The sequence below is a fragment of the Sylvia atricapilla genome, chromosome 4, assembly GCF_009819655.1.
Source record: "Sylvia atricapilla isolate bSylAtr1 chromosome 4, bSylAtr1.pri, whole genome shotgun sequence".
Classification (NCBI taxonomy): domain Eukaryota; kingdom Metazoa; phylum Chordata; class Aves; order Passeriformes; family Sylviidae; genus Sylvia; species Sylvia atricapilla.
In genome coordinates this window covers 22,954,889-22,977,454 of record NC_089143.1, presented here as the reverse complement: position 1 = coordinate 22,977,454, position 22,566 = coordinate 22,954,889, and the positions used below count along the sequence as shown (strand labels likewise).

The window sequence follows — 22,566 nt, the reverse complement described above, 5'->3', positions numbered from 1 at the left end:
TCTCAATTAATAAATTGAGGAAGAAGAAACTTTTGGGGTTTTTTTGATACTTTCTAGTCTGAAACAAATTCTTTTGCCATTCACCACAGTTACTAAATTTATATTAAAAATGCTTTTCAGAGATGTGTTTTGTGACAGTCTTCACTGTATAATTAAAGGTGTTTTGGAGAGCTAGCGTGGAAGTTTCAAATATAAATTCAAATTCAAATATATGTTTTGCTAACTGGTCAGAAATTTTTGGCTATAGAAATAATGGGGTTTTATTAATTTGTTAGGAAACCTTGAGGATCTTCTTTTTGTGAAGCACAGCATTCTATTGTCACAAATGGAGATGATTCTGAGACTTACAAAAAAAAGAAGTATTGTTTTATTCTGTGACTCATATACTCCTTCAGTAATCTGTAGCTCAGCAGTCCTGTTAATGATGCAGTTGTCAGAGAACTCTAATGATTTCTCCAGCTGGCTTTTTTGACAGCAGCTTACCTCTTAAGCTCTTCTCCAGTAGAATTCTTGAATTTCTTCCATGTCTTTCTCTGGGGGTACCCAACTCAACTCCCCCTTCCTGCCCCCTAAGAGCTATATTCTCCAGCAGTCATTTGACATCCCACATTATGTTTCTAGTATGTGTGGTTCAGATTTTCAGTAAGAAAAATACTAATTATGCAGTTAATTGACTTCATTTTACTGTCTAAGCCTTGTTGTGAACTGGGAACCTTACATACATTTTTTTCCCTATGCATAATGAACCTTAATTTTTATCTTGTGTCCATTAACCAATCAGGAAATAAAGAAAAGAGGGAATTTAACACTTGGCTTTGTGTTACACCTTCTCTGATAGTGTTATTCTATTACTTGGTTTCTTAAGTGGGAAAAACCAGATTCCTTTAGCTCTCTTTAGATACATTAACTTTAGTTATTGTTTATTTTTAGGGAGTGATTAGTTTAATTTAAACTGATGGCTTAAGCTTGTCTCTGTCATAGTCAGGGTTTCTTGATGTTGTAAAAGTTTGGAAAGAAAAACAAGATTTACAGTAAGAATTAGGAGGAACTTCAGTATGTTGCAATTACTGGGCAGATCTCAGAAGCAGCTTCTTTTTAGTGACTCAGAGAATAAGCTAACAAAATTGATACATGAGGTTGGACATTAACTTGAGCATTTAAAAGTCAGTTACGTCTTTATTTAAGAGTTTTATCAATTTCCAAGGTAAAAATCTGTACAGCATTACATCTGTACCGTTGCTGACTGTAAATTCTGATTATAATTTGGAAGTTAGAATTTTAGAGTAACTAAAATAAAGTGTATTCAGTTAAAAGATGAAGTAGAACTGTTGCATCCTAGAACGCTTTATATACAAACCATCGAAATACTTAAATTAGTCTGCCACTATGAACTTTGTGTGAGATTGTATATTGGCAGATTTCACTCTTTGCTCCAAAGTAAAAATGGAATTAGACAAATGAATTAATATCTGCTAAGAAAATAAACTGGACTCAGGCAGGCAGGGAGTTCTTTGCCCTGCCTGTTACCAGGCCAGTGCAGAGTGTCAGTGTAATTAAGCAAACATGTTCTTACCATGAAATAGAGCAGACCTGGTGCATGCATGGGAAGGGCATAATGAGCTTTCCTTTGAGCCACTGCTTTATTGGACTGTTCAATCCTTGGATGACTGGATGAGATGGGGTAACCATTAAGTCTTTGCTTTCTTCTCAGAATGAATATGAACAGCTAAACTATGCGAAACAGCTGAAGGAGAGATTGGAAGCCTTTACCAGGGATTTCCTTCCTCATATGAAAGAGGAAGAGGAGGTAGGTAAAGATTTTCTTCAAATGTGATGGAGATCTTCTGTGGGGTTTGGAATGACTGAATAGGGACAAATGGCTTAGAGGTTCATTGTTTTTTCAGTTCTCTCTTTTTATTGCTATGCTAGTTTGCATTCAGGACTATGATGTCATTGTTCAGTTCTCTGACTGGAGAGTGGCACCTTCTGAAACGGAGTATATAGGACGTTTATGATGAAATTCTAATTCTTGAAAAAACTGGTAACAGAAGTCCATTGGGGCTGGGATTTGTTTCCAGCAAGTAGTTAGAATGGATATGTAGCAAAACCTAAATGAGAAAAGAGAGGTCCTGTGAACCAGTACTTCATGACTCAAACTGACACTCCCATACAGCTGCTGACCTATATTTGAAACATAGACTAGTACTGCCAGTCTGATGATTTATGGGTATCCAAAAACTGGGAAGCATCTTCTGAAGTCTGTCCATGGGAAGTCTTTTCTCATGTTTTTCTTCCTTGCTACGTTGCCTTCCGTGTGAGTACCTTGATAAGTTACGTAGGTTAAACAACTTTAATCTCTTCTGGTGGGGCAAACAATTAAAACAGCTTGCCTGATACTATGTTCTGTTAGAAAGCCAGAGGTTAGAATTTAAAACTTCCATGGTCCTGTCCTTCACTTAAGGAAGGTTCCTTCACCTAAGGTTCACTTAATGTATGACGTGTTTCACTTTGAGAGAATTTGAGGTAGGAAATTCTGTGTTGGTAGGTCTGTGTAGCATTATTGACTATTTCTGTCAGCATCAGATATTTTTCTCTTTTTCTTTTGTGTTAGGTTTTTCAGCCAATGTTGATGGAATACTTTACTTATGAAGAGCTGAAAGATATTAAGAAGAAAGTAATTGCACAGCACTGCTCACAGAAAGAGGCTGAAGAATTCAGAGGTTTCAGTAAGTGGAATCAAGCAGAAGAGCTTCAGAAGGTCTTTAAGTATTCTGTGGATGAGAAGGCTGATCAAGGTGAAGTATCTAATTAAAATAACTTTCAAACTGCAGTTTTTATCTAAAAAGCCACACCAGTGAGCTACCTGAAGTTATGTACAGGCAGACAGAGTAGTTTCTATAAAATGGCCATATCTGCAAACTAGTTTTGAAATCTCAGAAACTTTATTGTTTGATATGGGCATCTTGGGAAGTTGTAAGGTAGATAGTACTTCACTGTTTACCTGTTCTCAACATTCTTCTCACTTCCCTCCCATGTTAATATTTGATACAATAAACAGATGGAAAATGTAATTTACCTTCTAATTTCACACTTCCATTGAAAATATATTTTCTGTTTGCAGACTCTGCATTTCATTCTTGGTTTTTAGGACAGCTTTGCAAGCTTTTTGGGTTGGTGTTTTAATAACACAGAATAGTTATCCAGGTGACAGTATTTCAAACTAAAAACATTCACCTTCCCAGCTCCACTGCCTAACTTTCCTGAGTTGCTCAGGAATGAGAAAGGACCTGTGAGTATGGAGTAATGCAAGGGAATGAACCTGTCCATTATGTGAATCGGTCCGATGAAATGTGTGTTCTGAAAGTGGATATTTATTTCGCATTTATCTCTAGCTACCTTTTCTGTTGAAACTTAGAATAAAAGGATAACTACTAAAGTAGACTTTTCAGACTTGTTTTATGACTGCTGAATCAGCCTAAGTTGTCAGTCTTGACAGTTTTCACTCTTAACAAAAAGGAATTGATGCCCCAAGGAAGGGGAGTTAATGTAACAAAAGTGTAATGCTGGTGTGAGTCTGATACGTAGAGCGAGCTCTCATGGGCTGAGTTTGTGATGTTGATAAGATGGGCTGCTCTCATTACAAAAACTTGATGAATTACTCTGTAATCAGATTTTTTTGATGAAACTTGACTTCTCTGAACTACTCAACTGGTCATTTTCTGCCCTCCAGGTGAAGCCTTCAGAAAAGATCATGGTCCATTCTGTGAAATACTCTTGAGTCTTTACAGATGAATGTGACAGATGTAGCTTTGTGGAATTACTTGCTGTTAAATATAGCTGGAATAGCAGTTTTGGGACAGTAGTAGTTCTTGAATTGTTGTGTTTTAGACATCAGGAGAAGAGAATATGTGTCTTGCATTAATTTTTTAGAAAGAGAAGAAAGTAACATAACTTGCAGTCCTGTGCAAGCTTAACTGCATTTTCCTGCAAAATTCTCTGTAATTCATATGGCAACATAATAGTTGTACAAATAAATTCATTGATTTATCAGGTGAAACTGTATTTAATTACATTTTTTGAAGTAGCCATAACTTATCACGTGGTTAAGTTTACATTATGCTCACTTTTGAAGCTTCTTTGCAAGAAAAAAAACATCTGATGCTTCGCTCTCTGTAGAAGTTCTAGGCACTTAAGAAGTAAACCCCCACTATTAGTAAAGCCTGCTGTTTCAAAGGACTCCTGTAAACTCCTTTAGAAATCTTCTACTCAAAGAAATTGTTCTGAAACACAACATTTAAAATCTCTTAACACAGCCAAAAGCCTCACTAACCAAAGCTCTGAATTTGTTATTTCATATAGTTTGCAGCTCTCTTTGTAGTATGGGGATCAGGGAGAGGTGTTGGAAATAGTTCCTACTGCTGTCTTACAGTGGTCAAATTTTAGTCTCTCATCTAGTACTTAGTATTACTTTACAGCCTGAATGGCTCATCATCATTCAGAAGTTAAAACTATCAATGCTAGCAGCTAAAGCTAGAAGTAAAATTGAAGACAGGTGCAAAGAGTTGAGCGTGAACTTTTCTGTGTCCTGTCAAGAGGCTGAACGCTTCCAGCAAGAGTGGTCCCAGCTGGTAGGTTCTGCGTGCTAGTACTGTTTCCTGGGAATGTGGCAGACCAGGTACAGATACCATCTGCAACAGAAGGCATTTTTCTTAAAGCATTTCATTTATAGCAGGTATGGCTTTCATCTTTCTGTGGTTGAGTAGCATTAATTCACTTTTTTTTTTTTGAATGAATGAATGAGCCAGATGAGAAAGTGGCAAACAGAAAGCTGAGCTGGTTTATTGTTGTTGTTCAAGGTGTTGTTACAGTGAAAGCTTTTTGAAGCCAAACCAATACCTATCTTTAACAGCTGCTAATTTTTTTTCTGACACATTTTTTTCATTGTTCTAGTCAAAATATGAGCTCCACTACTGTTATTAAAGATGTGAGGCTGTGCTTCACTTAACACACGCTTTCTGTATTTCAGAAACCGAAGTAACAGGGCACACTACAAATATTACTAATCTCCCTCCTGAAGTAATGGTGACCATTTTCAGTTACCTTAACCCACAAGAGTTATGTCAATGTAGTCAAGTAAGCACTGAATGGTCACAGTTGGCTAAAACTGGATGTCTGTGGAAACATCTTTACCCTGTTCGTTGGGCCAGAGGTAAGTTACATTTAGCTCCTTTGAAGGTACATCAATTATCAGAATTTTTGAGCCTGTAAAAAAGAGTGTTTTAGTATAGGCTGAGCATGGGAGGTGTACCTTTCTGACAAGGATAGTGTCCTGAAACTCTGATTCAATGTTAAAAATCCCCAAAACATATTTCTGTCTTGTAGAATTAAGAAACTAGAAGTTGTCTTTGTTAAAACACACGAGTACATTTTGTATCCAGTTTACTTAGTTTTACTGAGGTAAAAAAAAACCTTTTTTTTGCTTGTATGAATCTGAGTAATGTGTTTAGTAATACAACATCTGAATTACTAATAATCTAAGGAGTATTGAATTATAAATGCTGCTGTTACACTTATATCACTAAAGTTATTTTCTTAGGTTACTAGGTAGAAATGAAATGCATAACTGCAGAAAGGAAGTTCAAAATAAGTGGAGTTCTAATGTTTCCTCACAAGGTAGTTAAGCTTCAAAGAAAACTGAGTGAATGTTTAGTTTTAGTATTGATTTTTTAGGTGTATTACTTCAGTAACTTCTACTGCAATGAGTGTTTTTTTAAAACTTTCTTTCCTCAAACTCTTCTGTTAATTAGAATTTCCTATTGGGAAGCGTCACCTTTGCAAAAGTACCTGTTCAAATAGACAAAATACTCCGTATTCCAATGAGGCCAGTTACAAGTCATCAGAGTGTATTTGTAGCTTTATGTCCATATTTATGTGAGTATTAAAGAATCACTGCAGTTTGGAACTGCAGGCTTCACAGTGCTGCTGCATCAGTGTAGTTCAGTAAAAGGAGAAAGTCTATGCTGTTAAATAAGTCTTTTGTATGCCTTTAAGATTTTAAGAGAGAAAGCTGTGTTTATATAACTTAGCCGTAGAGATACATAAAAACTAAAAACTTCTTTATGTCTTCTAAAAGTTGTACAAGGCAGAGAGGAATTAAATAACTTCTTGGTCTGACTTTTTTTCTGTTGTTTGTTTGGGCAAATCTTCTTGAAAATGGCAGTTTGGTTCCTGAGCTTCCAAAGACTGAGTAGAAAGGCTTCAATATTAAAATTCTTAAATTTGCATTTGGAACATAGTTGTCTTGATAATTCAGTGCTGCACAGACACACAAAATAAAAAGATAATTGGCAACTGCTTAAAATGACTTCTTCTAAACGTGGTTTGGCACAACAGGAAGCTGGTCTCATGACGTACTGTTTATACTACTGCAGTTGTTTGTGCAGAAATGCTTGAAACTGGGTGGGAGCTTTGCAGATGGGATTTACTCCCACAAGGAGGGGAAAAGAACTGTAGTTTGATGCAAGCTTAGTTAAATTTTTAGCTTTTTTTCCCCTCTTAGTGCACAGAACACTTCTGAGGCTTATGCAATATGAAGATGGTTTAAAGATGATGAGAAATCTTACCAAAACTTCATGGTTGACCATCAATTAGGATTTCTTTGTCATTGTGTTATTCATAGAAGAAGCCTTGTTCTTTTAGCTAATACTCAACAGGAATTGCTCTTGCTTTAGGAAGTGTAGGGTTTCCCCCATGAGACAGTTAAATAAGGTGTTTCTTTCTCAGCATTTCTGCACTGAGGGAGGCAGCAGATCTGCTTATCCTGAGCCCAGCACTGCCATATATCCAAACTAGAAGTAAATTTATGCCTGTGCTGTAACCCCGAGGGGGAAGGGGTGCTCCACCAGCTAAATGAGCAGAGCTGTTGCTGATCTTCACGTTCATCCAGATGTTCTAAAAAATGATTGTTGATTTGTGTCATATGTATATTACAAGTATCATGTAGCTGTTTTAAGTAGGATACTTTTGGAATTAGATTTTTGTAATCTTGGACTTGTCATGTGCAGGGACTAAAATGACGCTGGTTAACTGTATATTTGTTATATTCTAGAGGAAAAGAGAGATATCTTCAACCAAGTGTCATACTAAAAGCTGATGAATAATTTCTCTACCAGAAGGAACTTGAGCACCTAGACAGTCCAAATATTTCATGATTGTTTCTGTTATTTTTGTGATTATATTGCTACTAAGCAAATAAGGACAGCAGGCATGTCTCAGACAGGCATAATAAGCTGTGAGTTCTGAAATGGTACTGAAACTGTTCCAAGAATTTTTTGAAGCTTAAGGATAAAGATCAAACAAAGAATTATTTTAAGGTTTAGTCCAGTCTTAGTTGAGATGAATTCAAAATTAATTTTTGTCTCTTAAATCAAATCACAGTGTACTGAAATGCTATCAGTGCTGATTTCTGCTGCAGTGAGAAATTTTTATTAACTTTTTTTCCTCCTTCTTTTTGGGGTTGGCGGTGAGTAGGTGATTGGTATAGTGGTCCTGCAACAGATACTGAGACTGAACCTGATGAGGAATGGGTGAAAAATAGAAAAGATGAAAGTCGGGCTTTCCAGGAATGGGATGAAGATGCTGACATAGATGAATCTGGTACGTTAAATTGATTTTGGTGAAGTGTTTTGTTTTTCCTGATGGTGACATAGCTATGAGAAACAAACTGAGTTGAAAAAAAGAGAGATGGAGGTTGGTAGGAGAGAAGCAGTCATCTGATTTTAATGACTAGAATTAATTTTTCTAGGAAAGAGCAAACATGACAGCAAGTAGAAGAGTTATAGGGAGGTGTCTGGAGGTAAGGGCTAGTTTTCATCTCTTCAGTAAGTTTGGATGAATCATCTTGCATCCTGATGCTCTCTAGGCTTGATTTAAAATTTATTTCAGATTATTAAATCACAGATATAGATATATATATATATATAGATAAATATATATGAGAAGTGCCCTGTGAGATAGTATTTTGATATCTCAAGCAAATTGGTGGAAAAGGCTGCCCCCAGCTGCCCTGAGCAGTACATAAACTGTAGTAAATACTTCTCCAAGTCCTTTAATGATTTTAAGTCTTTCTCTCTGGGTTTATTTTGCAGAAGAAGCAGCTGAAGATTCACTTGCCATTAATATAGCACAAATGGAGAAACGTTTACTTCATGGCCTAATTCATCATGTCCTCCCGCTTGTGGGCTCCTCAGTGAAGACACTGGTATTGGCCTACAGTTCTGCAGTGTCCAGCAAAATGGTGTGTAATTTGAAACTTGCATTTAATAATTGTGGCTATGCAGTCTTTAATTAATAACTGACATGCTTGGGTAGTGTAAGTGGGTTGCAGTCCAAAAGAATGCTAATTTCTAAGTTGTCTGTAGACACTGTGTGCAGCTTTAGTGGCTTGTATCTTTACTAATTACTTTCTTTTCTTTTTTTCAGGTTAGGCAGATCTTAGAGCTTTGCCCCAACTTGGAATATTTGGATCTCACTCAAACTGATATTTCAGACTCTGTATTTGAAAGGTTAGATAATAGTTGTTTCCTTTAAAGAAAAAGATATGATCCAGCTTTTTGAGGTGGAGGGAGGGAATATTCGAACATTTCTTAGTCCATTGTCAGGAAAGAAAGAGAAATCAAATTCATAAGTCCCATGTGACTTGTGACTAAGAACTAAACCAGAGTAACAAATCACTGAAATACCAAGTGAAAAATGTAACTTTCTAGTGGCCATTTAAAATTCTCTTTCTTCACTATTGGATACTAGTAGTTGTGGTTTTGCTCTAGTATTATCAACTTGTCCATAGATTTTTGTGGAGTTGCTCAATTAAGGAAGTTCTCTTGGTTTGCTACAGCTGCTAGGGTGTGGAATACTGCTATTTCTGACACTCAGATCAAATTGTAGACAAAGCTCGAAGGCTTAGGTGTATTGTTTTTGTATTCCTGAGTTTTCCTGAGGCCTGCAGAAATGTCAGTGATGTCAGTGGGATGGTGGTTGGGGATGCAGAACCTGCACCAGTGGGCCTTACTGTGGTACTGAAACTCAGCAGATGTGCCACTGTTCTGCATTTACATCATGTAGTGCTCTCAGATAGTGTGAACACCACAAAATCTTGCCAGCATGGATGCTGGTAGCAACACCCTGCAGTTTGTGTAAGAAGTTTCATTTGAAATAAAATCTTTATAGAATTTCCAGGGCTCAGAAGTCGATCTTTCTGAGCTTTTGTCAATATCTAGTAAAATTTACCTTATTTGCCACTCATCATATATCTGTATTTACAATACTCCAATTTGTAACTCAGAAAATGAGTTTGACATGCTCTAAATAAAAATATTCACTTACAGAATGTAAATGATGATAACATTAACTATGAATAGGTAAAGGTCAGTTAAACCACTTGCATGCTTTATAGCTAATAATGTAAAAATATTACTGTAGATAAAATTTCTATTCCACTTGAAAAAGGTAAGACTAAGAGAGTAAGCTTTTGTTAAAATGAAAAAGTCTGATTTCTAATTAATTAATGATGGAATAATTAGAAACACAGGATCTGTTTCAGGAATCCATCTAGTATTTCTGAAAGAAAGAGAAAAGGACAGGTGGACATATGATCTAAGTACACTAGCATTTCAGTATGTGTAAACTGCCAAGCTTGAGAAACTTAAAATCCTAGAAATTACAACTGTTACAATACTTCAAACTGAATATGGAATCTCAGATGTATTTTTGGTGGCGTGAGTGTGGGTGAAATTTGATACTTCACCTTCTTTTCTAGGTGTATGTAGAGCACTTGGAGTATCAAATCTTACTGGGGTAGCTTCTTTGAATATTATGTGAATTAATGCAAGTATTTTACTTGTGAAATGCTCTTTGATATTTAGCCTTAACAGCTATTTCTGAGCAAAAACAAAAAAAAAACTTAACCACCAACAAACCAAATCACTTTTTTCCCCCTGATTACAGTTGGTGTTCAGTTGGGCATTGTCAAAATCTACGTCACCTTGATCTGTCTGGATGTGAAAAAATTACAGATGTGGCTATAGAGAGGATTTCCAGAGCACTGGGTATCATATCAACTCATCATACCAGAGGTATTCTGAAAAGCTGCAGGAACAGGAATGCTAAGACTTTGTGGAAAAACAGAGAGATTACTCTGCAGCCCAGCCAGAAGTATAATGGTTTGCATGAAATCAGCAATGAAAATCTCATTCAGGGAGGAAATGATGAACAGCACTGGACTAAACCTGATGGCTCAGAAAACTTCAATTCTGCTTATGTGTGGATGCTAGATGCAGATGATTTAGCTGACATTGAAGATGCTGCAGACTGGAGACACAGAAATGTTGAAGGATTTTGTCTCATGGAACCAACATCCCATATTAATTGTTCTGCATTGTGCTACAGTAGAGACATTTATGGGTTAAGGACTAGAGGGTGGCAGCAGCACTGTGCTTCTACTGACTTGATTTACTGCGGTCACTCATTTTGTTGTGCTGGGACAGCACTAAGAACTATTCGAGCACTTCCAGAGTCCTCTGCACTGTGTAAAAAACCAATAAGGACTAAGCAGTCAGAGAAAAAAGACTCTGCATACTCTGGGAGTGAAAAAACAGATGAAGAGACTGCACGAGTTCTTCAGTTTCTCAGTCTGTCAGGCTGTTACCAGATAACAGACCGTGCTCTCAGGTGAGGAGACATTTTCAGTCTATTTTGCTGCAGGATATTTTTTCTGATTTTATTTGTTGGGCCATTCTGGGATCAATCTGCCTTATTTCAGTAGAAACATTTTTATTGAAGAAACTGGTAAGTTTTAAGCCATCTTTGCTTCTTAAATAATTACAGTACTAGACTGGAAAACTTTTTCCAGCTTTTCTTTTGGAGATAACAGTAAAATCTTTTATATCTGTCTTCTGAAGTCAAGTATTTTTGTGCATTTGTTGTTCTAGATAGTATTAATGCTTTTAGATTTGATCTTTAATGATTTCTTGTTAAGAAATTGTGTTGATCCACCAATTTTTTACATTATGCCTGCCAGTATGCTTGAAACTTTGTAAAACTGGAGTAAAATCTTGATTGACCTGTCTGGATAATGACATAATTTATGGACAGGCTGAATTAATGGTCTGAGGCCAGTTGTCTGCTCAATGAGATGAAGGGCCAGGTCCTGCCTTTTGTGTCACAGCAACCCCAGGCAGTGCTGCGGGCTGGGGACAGAGTGGCTGGAAAGCAGCCTGGTGGAAAAGGACCTGGGGGTGCTGTTTGACAGTGGCTGAACATGAGCCAGCTGTGCCCAGGTGGCACCTGGTCTGTACCAGCAATAGTGTGCCCAGGACCTGGGCAGTGACCGTCTCTTTGTTCTTGGGGCTGGTGAGGCCACACCTTAAATCCTGTGCTCACTTTTGAGCCCCTCAATGCAAGAAAGGCATTGAGGGGCTGGACTACACCCAGAGAAGGGCAGTGGAGCTGGGGAAGGTCTGGAGCACAGATCTGGTAAGGAGTGGCTGGGGTGGCTCAGCCTGGAGAAAAGGAGGCTCTTGGGCGATCTTCCCACTCTTCACATCCACCTGAGAGGAAGCTGGAGCCAGGTGGGGGTTGGTCCCTTCTCTCAAGTGAGAGAAGAAAGAAAAAGGCCTCAAGTGGCATCAGAGGATGCTTAGATTGGCCATTAGGAAAAAATTCTTCACTGAAGGGTTTTCAAGCATTGGAAGATGTTGCTTGGGAAGTGACATACCTGGGGGTATTTAAAGTATGTGATGCTTGTTAATGTTAGTGGTGGGTTTGGCAGTGGTGGGGTAACGGTTGGTTGTGATTATCTTAACAGTGTTTTGTAACCCAAATGATTCTGTGATAATTCTGTATGTGCATAATATGTTCAATACGACCTCATATTAAGTTAAAGGAGGAGAAAAAGATGTTTGAGTTGAACATTAAGATGTCTGCATGAGTTACAGAATTCTCTGCTGTTAGCCGCTGATGCTTTGTACTGTCAGAAAAATGTAGTTACTGCTTCATACTGAAAATTAGATGAGGCTGAGGTACTTGCAGCCTCCTGCTCGGGTGTGTGCAGCACCTAGGGCTAATTAAAGCTTCTTGGAGTGGGAAGACTTCATGCATACCTCTGCTGTTGCTGCAGTAAACAGAGGAATAGTGTGAGGTGCTGCTGGCATCAGTTTGTCTCTCCTGAGATTTTGTCCCCATTTGATGTTCTGGAGTACCAGCCATTCAGATGTCTCCTGTGGTTCGTCTTACACTTTCAGTCACCAGTGTTACTCCTCCTCAGGGTATGCTTCAGATATCTGGGCTTTGTGTTGGAGCTTGTTTCTCTTTGAGTATTACAGTGGACTTGTCCTGACAAATTTTGTTACATGCTGATTAGGTTGTGCTGTGTGTATTTTACATGTTACTGGTCTGGTTTTTCGTGACTCAGTAATGTGGGAGCAAGGGAAGATTTGGTCACTAAATCTGGTGGCAAGGGTTTAATTGCATTCCTGATTTTCCCATTGGTGCTTTTTGGGTAAAAATATTTAGGAGCTGAGAGTGTGTTGCAACAAGTGCTTCTTTAGTAGTCTTAAAAATACTTGGAGTCCCTGGTGAAAGAGTGAAACCCCCTAATACAAGCATGTACCAATCCATTTATTTCCTATAAGTTGTTACCTGATAGCTGGTTTTGTGGCCAGCAGTCTTACTATTGCCTGCTGACAGGAGAAGCTTTTACAGTGATGCTCTGAAGGCATCTATAGTTTTATGTCCAGGCTTGAATCTGCAGTTTGGTGATTCAAGCCTGGAGGGTTTTTTTCAAGTGAGTGAGCTTGTTCCTGCTTGATCTTGGGCTGGCTGCTCTGTGAGCTTGGAGGGAAGAGAGCAGGGTCACATGGAGTAATTGCTCAGGTGTTGTACATCCATGTGCTTGTTGCATCAGCAGCCAAATTCCCTTGCACTCAGAGGAAAGCTAGAGAATTACATTTGAACAAAAAGATGGTGCTGTGGCAGAGAGAAGCTCTGCTGTCAGTCCTAGGAAAACACAAATTTGGATTCCAAAATAAGTTTCACCACAAAAAGGGTCAAACTTTGGGAAGCCTAATGCACCAAACTGGGATTGTCATGTTTTTGTGTGAGATGATTAGTATACATCACCGTGGAAGAGCTGACAAAATCATGGATATTTTTAAGAAGAATGGCTTTGTAATTCTTTGAAATAGTTGGTCATCTCTGGCGTCATCCATGAAAAAAGTGGTTTCCCACTTGAGTCTGTCTATAGGAATTGTTAGCTTATGTAGAAATCCATTCATTTTTTGGGTCTGTTAAGTGGCTTCAGGGGTGACTCAGTTTTTAAAAGAGACTATGAAGGTGTCAGGTTTAAAACTCTGGTTCATGAGAGGCGTGTCTGTTGTCAGAGGTGCAGTAGGTCTGTGATGGGCGATGTAGTGGGGCACTGGTCAGTGCCACGCTGGGCAGGCTCTTAACACGTCTCTTCTGTGTGTCCACAGGGCATTGACTCTGGGAGGAGGACTGCCGCATTTGGAACACCTGAACCTCTCGGGCTGTCTCACTGTAACTGGTGCAGGCCTGCAGGAGTTAGTTTCTGCATGCCCCTCTCTGAAAGATGAACACTTTTACTACTGTGACAACATTAACGGTAATGTCTTTCTATGAAGATGTGATGCTTTTCTGGGGAGTGATGCTTGGTGTAGGGACTTTTAAAAGAAAAAGAACCACCTTTTTTTTTAATGTCTGTATAGCACTGAGTTTCACAGATTAATTACAAAATTATGACTGTTAAATTAGTTTAATCTCCCATTTGGTGTTTTGTTGTTTTTCGTTTGTTTTTTTTTTTTTTTTTTTTTTGTGACACTAATACAGTTATGTGTTACTTAGGAAAGCATTTTTAGTGCCTGTATCTCTTAGCTTGGTTTAGCATAACTAACGGGTAGAAAGTGAATCTCCATATAGCTGCTATTACACACTTGCCCCGTCCATATCTCCACTCTAAACATGCAGTTGTATGGTTTCTGTAGGTCATAACCTCAGATAGAGGCTTCATTAGGTTGGTACCAAAGCAGGGATTTTTAGGAAACCAATGACCTGTGTTTTGCCATGCAAACCTCCCATATTGGACTAGTTTTGGTATAGGCTGTTTGTGATTCTACCATCACATGTCCTTACAGAAAATGTAATTCAGGTTTTTTTTCTGGTTTTGCTTGAGTCAGTAACTTAGGGATGGATCTAAGCTGCAGAAGAATCTGTATGAATGCATAAACATCTGTTCATGGTGCAAGTCTTTTCAGTGTTTACTACACTGGAATTCAGTCTATTAAGTCCAGTAAGCATTCCTAGCATTAGAGGTGAGAACCATGGTGTGACTGGTATTCTGTGTGTGAATTTTAAACAGGTAAGTGCAACAGAAGGCAAGGGGAAAAGAATATGATAACCAAGTTCACAGGCCTGTACAAGCTAGTTGTGTGTAAACCAAAATTGTATTACCTGGTAGTTCATGGTGTCCAGCTCAGTAATTTGTATTGAGATGTAGCCCCAGCCTGGGTACTAGATGCCAGAGCTTTGGTACTGTAAGTAAATCTCTACTGATATTTGGGTATTCAAGCCATTGAAATTGATACAAGATGATGCACTTGGATTGGATTGTAATACTAGAAATGAAAGTATTAAATCTTATTTTATTTCCCTAATTTTTGCACTTACGCACTTTCTTGACACTGCTTTTTTTTTTCTTTTGAGACACTTACATTTTGTTACTTCTTTATATTCCATCTAGACTACAGCATGTAAAAACTTATTTCCTGTTGTCTTTCGTTTCCACCTGAAAATTTTAGGGTTCTTTTTGAAAAATCCTTCACTGACTCTCTTTCCTTTGTTAGGTTGAGTTTAAAGATGTCTTCAAAGATGAGTTAGAAGCCTTTTCCTTTTACATCTGATTGCTTGCTACTTTTCCTTTGTTTATACTTCTGTCAGTTACACCAGACATAATTTGTCCTCAGACATTTGTTTTTCATCTTGTCCCTATAAAATACACCATAATGTCTTTGTATTAGTTTACAATGCCCAAATCTGTGTGTGAGTCCACCACTTTTTTTTAATTATTCTGAAAATATTTTTGAATTACTCTGTAAAGTTGTCTGATCCTCTTCCTGTTTATTTCCTTCCTTTTTATTGCCTGCTGGAATCTGTGAGCCTATAAGCTCTGCTTGGTTTTCTAAAGCATCATGCATGCCTTTAAATCAACAATTACTCCTGTTGAGAGAAATGCACAGGACAGTGAGACTGTAATGGTCTGACTTCTTATATCTGTTGAGAAATAATGTCATCTCAGAAGTTTATGGCTTTATGGAAAGTAGCCTTTATAAATGTATCCCCTGCAGTTTTGTCTGGGTTTTGTTCCTTGTATTTTCAATCAGAGTTCATTGTGATAGGGCTGTTCAGTGTGAAACTGATGCCTTATTCCATTCTGTGGGCAGCAGGATTCCTACAACAGCCGTTTCTGTATCATTTGGCATTTCTAAAGTAACTAGGGAAAGCAATAGCTGTTTCATTTAAATTAATCCATATCTGAAGCTGTTTGTTTATTTGCACATTTAGAGATTGTATTACTGACTGCTGCACAAAGTTTACCAATCTGTAAGCATGTACAGAATAATTTAATAATTTTCTTTGCCCACCAGCTTATCAGTGATTGTTTTCGGGGAAGGAGGTGTATTCTGGGATCAGAGATTGGAAAACTTGTCGGTCTTGCAGAAAAAAAATGGAGCCAACAGCATGGAATTTAGCCATCTGTGAATAATAAAGATACAACTTTGTCATCTGCTGATGAATAAGGGCTATACTTTCACCTGCAGCTTATTTTCAGATTTTATTTTTCCTATAAACACTAAGCCTGATGGGACCCCTTACACACAAGCCAGCTTCACTGGAATTTCTTTATGGAGAAAATTTCTTTATGTTTGGTAGGCACATTGGTTGCAATTTTTGTATTTTCAGCGGGTGCTGTTCTACCTTTTTAGTAGAACAAGACCAGAAAGTTAGAGCAGCTGTGGTGAGGTAGTTTGGTTTGAGTCTTGACTGCTGTTGCACACCAGTAACATGGTAGTTTTTATGACCAAAAATGATGAATTTGCATTAACTTCCTGATCTGTTTTGTTTTTTACTGTTCGTTTCACTTCAGTTTTTTATTTGCATACTAATGTTTAGGATCTCTTTCTTATGTTTTTCACAATGCTGGAGACTTGGAGTTAGAGAACCCTCAGCTGCAGCTGAAAACAAATCTGTCAGTGTACAGCTCTTCTAATAGCTGATTTCATTTGTCTAAAACAGATTTGGTTGTGGATCACGCTGAACTTGGCAAGAAGAGTTTAACGTTTGAGTTACATCTTGCCACTGAGTTCTTATTTTCCTAAGGCTGTTTTGTCCAGCTGCGTCCATTCTTCTGACTAGTTTCTCCTTTTCAAAGCCTGGAGTGCTTTCAGCTTTGGCATTAGAAAAATGTAGTCCTCAGGTTCTGTAATTGAAGAAATAGGGCTTTAATGAAATAAAGTTTGATTCTAATGATTTATTCTTCCACCATTTAAAGTGTCACTGGCCACAGTTGAGCTGTCTTTCAGCAATCAAGCCAAGACTTTACAGGTTCTTCTAAGGTGTGTGGACTACTGTGTGCAGACTCATGTAGGAACACAGTGTTCCAAGAGTTAAGTCTCAGTCTAAATTCTGCAGATTACCAATATACTCACAAATCTCTGAAAGGATATTATATGGTGGTGGCAACCAGTTGCCCTGGCAGGAGTGGTTCTTTTACCATGGTCTTGATCTGTGTTTCATGTATTCCTGGTGAAATGCCAAACTTCATTCTAGGGAATTCTGACTAATTTTTTTCTTACTAGTATGTGTAACAAAATGGAGTAATCAAATAGCTCTGCTCCTCTCTGCATTACCAAATGTGTTCTCCACAAGTAAACCTCACCTCTATTCTGAGTCCCCTAAGCATCTGAGTAATCAGATGTGCATGTAAAGAGCATTACAGTAATCCAGTTTAGAAGTAACTAAACCAGTAAAGTAGACTGTGGCAGGTTAGATGGGAATCTGATTAACTTTGCTTTCCCAGGTGAACCCAAAACACATTTAATTTAGCACTTCACTGCTAGCATTTACTAAGGCTTCACTGTTAGAGGGACCCTTGTGAAATATGCTTCTCCTTATGATCCACTGCATGTGCTGTTCCTTCCCCACACTTCCATCATGTGTTGTTTTAAAAGACTACATTTTGGGCTCCTTGTTAGGTCCAGCAGTGATGGTATCTGGCTTATCCCTGTCAAGATGTTTTATTACATGAGCCAGAACCTAACACTGCAAACAGCCAGTGGTTGCTTGCTATACCTGCCCATCAAAACTATCAAAATTCATTCAAAATCATCAGCTGGTCCTCAAAGCGTGCAGAGTGTGCAATTGCTGTAAGGAGCAGTGTCCTCCTAGATACACAGTGCATTGCTCAGCACTGGGCTGTGCTGAAAGCAATACTGGGCAAACGAAGATGGGAGATAGTGGAACGGGTTGCCCGGAAAGGTGGTGCAAGACTCATCCCTGGACACATTTGGGGTTGGGCGGAAAGGGTTTTCTGAGCAACCTTATCTAGTTGAAGATGTGCCTGATTATTGCAAGGGGGTTGGCTTTTAAAGGTCCCTTCCAACCCAAAGTATTCTGTGATTCTCTGGAAGTGATTAATCTCCACTGTTAGGTTGAAGTGACCATCACACTGGACAATATGAAAGGAATATATTCAGTTCCCCTATTGCTTAACCTAATACATCAGTGAAGTGAGAGGAATTGGAGACCTCATGTACAGAGTCCAGAGGAAACAAAAGTGTTCTTTTGGCAAGATTAAAGAGGCAATTTGAATTTAAACAGAGAGAATTCTCAAACAAAGTCTAGTCCAAATGAGGTCAGTAGCAATGACTGGGGAAGTCAGAGGTTATGAAGCCAAGGAGATGTAGCCAAAGGTCAGTGGTAGTAAATAAAGCCAGAGAAACAAGCCCAGTGTCTGTGGCTATCAAAAGTAAAGGCATTTGAATTTTGCTGTCTGTATCAAATGTAATAGTGAGTGAACACTAGAGATTTTATAGAGGAGGCAAATTACTTGTGATGGAGGAGATAACTGACATATCAAACCATAAATAACTCAAACCCAGATAGCCTTACTGTTAAAACAACCTTTAAGGATACTTACTACCTTTTTATAATAAGAGCATAAAATACCCTCCAAATTACAGGAATTGCCCATATGTGCTAAGAAAGAATATGGGGAGGGCACATTTCAGAAGATGTGGTTGAATCCTGAATGTTTCATTTTATCAGAATTCTTTATTACAGGCTATAAAGGAAAGTTAGTGATGGTGTGAAGATTAGACATTGGGCAAGAAATGCAGTGTGGGAAGATGGGAGAAATTTCACTGTGATGTGCTTAATGTCATTTGTAAGTCAGTGCCTAATAAATTGGGAAATGAACATATAAGCTTTTCAGATGGTCCAATTTATTTAGCAATATTGAAGATTTTCAAATCTTAAGTTGCTGTAAGAGTGGTTTACATTTAAATACTGAAAGCTAGCTAAAGGATAGGAAGAAAGGAAAGGGCTTAATGGTCACTGTTCCGGAGAGGAATCTGGGAGATGACAACTTTATCCCTATTCCCCTCCCAAGAGTTCTGTGCTAAGATCAGTCTTACTCAGCATTTCCTTTGAGTTGTCGTGTAAGAAATGCACACAGGAATTTCCATGTTTTTGAGTGGTGCTGTGTGGTCTTTAAGGAATGATACTGATGCTGATGATTTCCAGAAGGACATCTAAGAAGCTTCACTATAGCTATATGTGTGGTTGAAGGTCTGGGTGGCTGGGAATAATCAAACTGATTGCATGGAACTGAATTCAGAGCTGGCAGTCGCAGTGTGGAGATAATGATTTCAGAGAGCTGTTGGTGCTAATTCTGAGATCTTTCCTATTTGCAGCAGCAGCCAAAAAAGCCACCACTGTTACCATCGTCAGGGTGGTGAGAACAAGATAGAGGGTGCTGTGCTTGGTCCTGGAAGCCTTGGGGCACTCACATGTGGAGCACTGCATGCGGGTTTGGTCTCCCCATCCTGAGGAGAGTATACACTGGAGTTACAGAAGATACAGAAGAGGCCTTCTAAAATGTTAGGGAACTGAACACTCAAAAGGCTGGATGTTTCAGTCTGGGAATGAGATAGCTGAAAAGGGAGGCATGACTGTTTACAGAACTGGGAAAGCAGTAGATGAGGTGAATGTGCAGTGGTAATTCTCCAAATTTTGCAGTATATTAGAGCTCAGGGGCAGTGTTTGCAGTATTAGGGCTCTGGGTGAAGCTAGTAGGCAATTTAAAGCAGATGCACAGTGTAGTGAATTTCTGGAACTTGGTCATGTGGGGAATTGTGGAAGGAGGCTTAAGAAGAGGTTAAAAACCTGCATGCATAACTGGGCCATAAACAAATACTGAATGAAATGGACTTAAGTGTCCTTGATGAAACAGTTAGGGTTGCTGGAAAAACATAAAAGGTGTGCATGATAGGCTTATATCATGTCCCTAGACACCACTTGCTGTTGCCAGTGGTGAAGATAGTGTTAGATGAAGCGTTGGTCAGACCTCGAAGTTTGTATGTTCCAATTTGAAGCATAAGGAATAGCAGAATGAGCAAGAAAAGGACAGAAAATAATATTGAATTATACTGAGAATTCCCTTCTTTGGGATGTTGTGGTTCTGTACCTTTTGTCATCAAGCATTTTGCTAGAAATGTGACAGTTGCTTTAGAATCACTGCTGTGCTGTGTAGCTGTGGCAATGCTGGGGAAGGTCAGCTACGACTTGGAAAATGCTGCTGCACAGAACATGCTCTGCTAAACCTGCTGTTGAGAAGCACCGAGTCTCCTTTCTAAAGAACTTATGAAGAAGCTTTCAAACTCTAGCTCGTAAGTGACATGGAGGATCAAAACTTAGTTCAGGTGAATAAAAAGATTTAAAAAGGAAAATGAGTTTATTGACCAGTGGAAAGTTCACTGTACTCTAACTGTAGTCTTGCATTGTAGCTTGAGTTTTTTTTATTCAGTCTCATGTATCTTAACTTATTTACACTATAGAGTATTGCTTATTGGTGTGTGACATGAAGTAGGAAGCTGGCTTTAAGACCCCAGATTCTTGGAAATTATTTATGACTTTACTGTTGAAGGAGGTGAAAAAAGCCAGATATGGCATGGTGCCCTGGGTTATTAAAAGATTTTGTTAGAATTTCTAAATGCGTTAAAAATACTTGAAATATCTGTTGATTTGTTTCTCATACAAATGGGGAAAACTTGTGTTGTCGTGGTTAGGTCTTCACCAGCTTGTTTGAGTTGGCTCAACTTGAGTTTGAGTTGGCTTTTATTGGGTGCCAGGGTTCAGCCAGCCTGAGTGTAAATGGGTCTCAAAGCAGGCATATGCAGGAAATAAAATCCTGTTCGAATAAATACAGTAATTTCTTATCTCATGATCACTTTAACATTTTGAATGCAAGGGGTAAGTGAAGGTAAGTGGAGGTGGGTAGAGTTACAGTGTTGGTTTGTACTGTCTGTGCTTGCAACTTGTTTTCTTTCTGAATGCCTCGTTTTTAGCCTTATGGCTTCTGATGACTGCAGCAATGCTAAGGTGATTCTCTCTTTAGTTTTTGAATTTCCAGTTAAGAGTAGGTGTGAGTCTCGCCCACCATGAAGTGTTCAGGGAGAAAGAAAAACTTTCAGGCTAAAAAACTGTTTCCATTACCACACACAGAGTTTGGAGGTTATGGTTTCTTTGGTAATGCCATGTCATCATCATCTGAATTTGAAAAATGGGAATTAAAAATACATTGTCATAACCACTCAGTTCTGAAGCTGTGGCAGCTTGTGTAAAGTTGCTCATTTAGTGTTGCTTATGGTACTCCTGTATAATTTTGGATGTGTTGTCTTCATGGGACTAAGCTATGGAAAAAAATCTCTTGAAAAGTACCTGTCCCAAGTGAGGTTTTTACACCGGGATAGTATTGGCAGCGTTTCAGACTTCATGGTGCTGAATGAAGTGTAGTGCATTGTGAAAAGTGAGACATTTTCTGAATCACCAGTTTATGAGAATTATGAATCTAAATAAGCGGCCTTCTTTTCCTTCTTTTCACGTTTCTGTTGTTTTTGTGCAGGTCCTCATGCTGAAACCGCCAGTGGATGCCAGAATTTGCAGTGTGGTTTTCGGGCCTGCTGCCGCTCTGGCGAATGACCGCTGACTTCTGATCTTTCGGTCTACTTCATTTAGCTGAGCAGGCTTCCTCTCATGCACTTTACTTACAGTTCGCATCTTGTGTTAACAATCCTTGGAGTGAGACTTGTTATACTAGCCTGACCCTGCCCATTTCTTCAGAATCTTAATTATGAGTGTACTGTACAGTGTTGTAACAATCTCACAACCTCATTTGGCTTGAAGGGTGTTGGGTTTTATTTTACATAATTTGGGGAAGATGGGAAAATCTTCAGATTTTTTTTTTTTAATGCCACTTTATTCCAATTTGGGCACTTAAGTATTCTATACTGTATTACTTTGTGTTAGGTGACTTTCTTTTTATAATTTTGAATCCGTAAGTACAATATAAACCTCTGCAGAAAATCTGAATTTTATTGTTTGCATTTGGGTAACAATTATACATCTTTAGGAGCCTGGTTTCTTCCCCTTTCCTCTCATCCTGAAGTCGTTCTTTATATTGCAAAATTAGGGAAATTGCCACCTTCCTTTTGCATTTGGTTTTGTATTTGGGCTTGAAAGACATACTCAAATAAAACATTCCCACCAATAAAAAAAAGTGTGCAGTGGTTGAATATCCGTGCTTTTGAAGTATGAAGTGCCATGCCAGAAGGCTGCGGAGGTTGGGCAGGTGGGTGGGTGTCATCATGGTTGCAGAGCTGTGACCTGTGCAGTATGTAGGGGGAGTTTTGATTTGATTTTATGGTTTCCATGACTGTGCTAAGTTGTATTTTTGAAACACCTTCCAAAGAAGTCGGTTTTCATTTGTCTGAACTCTGGAAGACAGCAGTATATTTCCCCCCTTGCTTTGATAGTTACAAAAATTCCTCTCTGTACAGTAGAGACTGGCAGGGAGCAGAAAATCTGTTGTGATTACTGAAACCTGTGCTATGAAGACATGTGTAGTGCATGAGTGTGTGTGTGTATGGTGCCGTGAGGGACAGCGTACTGTGTGGGGGATGAGTACTGCAGCCAATGGCAAGTTGTAAAATTCAGTGGCCACCTGCTCATGGTTGGCACAGTTGCAGGTGTTTTTTTTCTACAGCAGAGGAGGGGAAGGTGTCTGCTTTTGTCGAAAGCAGACAGGTTGGGTTTTTTTCTCCTATCCTGCCTAATTTTTAGGACTGACAATATAAGCTAGTAATTTTTATCTGTTTTCCTAATTGGATACATTCTTTTGAGTAGTATTTATGTAGAACAGTAGGCATGGTGACATATAGT

The 22,566-nt window shown here is 38.6% G+C and overlaps 1 protein-coding gene across 3 annotated transcripts in view; it reads left to right on the top strand.

The window, feature by feature from the left end:
* The window catches only part of FBXL5 (F-box and leucine rich repeat protein 5), a 34,090-nt gene extending 12,186 nt beyond the window's left edge, over positions 1-21,904 (top strand). Inside the window, exons 3-12 of one of the 3 annotated variants that reach the window (XR_010743435.1) lie at positions 1,712-1,807; positions 2,612-2,795; positions 5,027-5,209; positions 7,531-7,656; positions 8,148-8,296; positions 8,482-8,564; positions 10,003-10,725; positions 13,527-13,675; positions 19,041-20,015; positions 21,251-21,904. Coding sequence is in view for 1 of the 3 variants with exons in the window: in XM_066317283.1 (XP_066173380.1) it covers positions 1,712-1,807; positions 2,612-2,795; positions 5,027-5,209; positions 7,531-7,656; positions 8,148-8,296; positions 8,482-8,564; positions 10,003-10,725; positions 13,527-13,675; positions 21,251-21,327 (1,770 nt within the window). In the remaining 2 variants the exon portion in view is untranslated. Of the gene's footprint in view, positions 1-1,711; positions 1,808-2,611; positions 2,796-5,026; positions 5,210-7,530; positions 7,657-8,147; positions 8,297-8,481; positions 8,565-10,002; positions 10,726-13,526; positions 13,676-19,040; positions 20,049-21,250 lie in introns of all 3 variants that reach the window. The other 2 variants (XR_010743434.1, XM_066317283.1) reach the window with 2 other exon arrangements.
* The last annotated feature ends 662 nt before the right edge of the window (positions 21,905-22,566 follow it).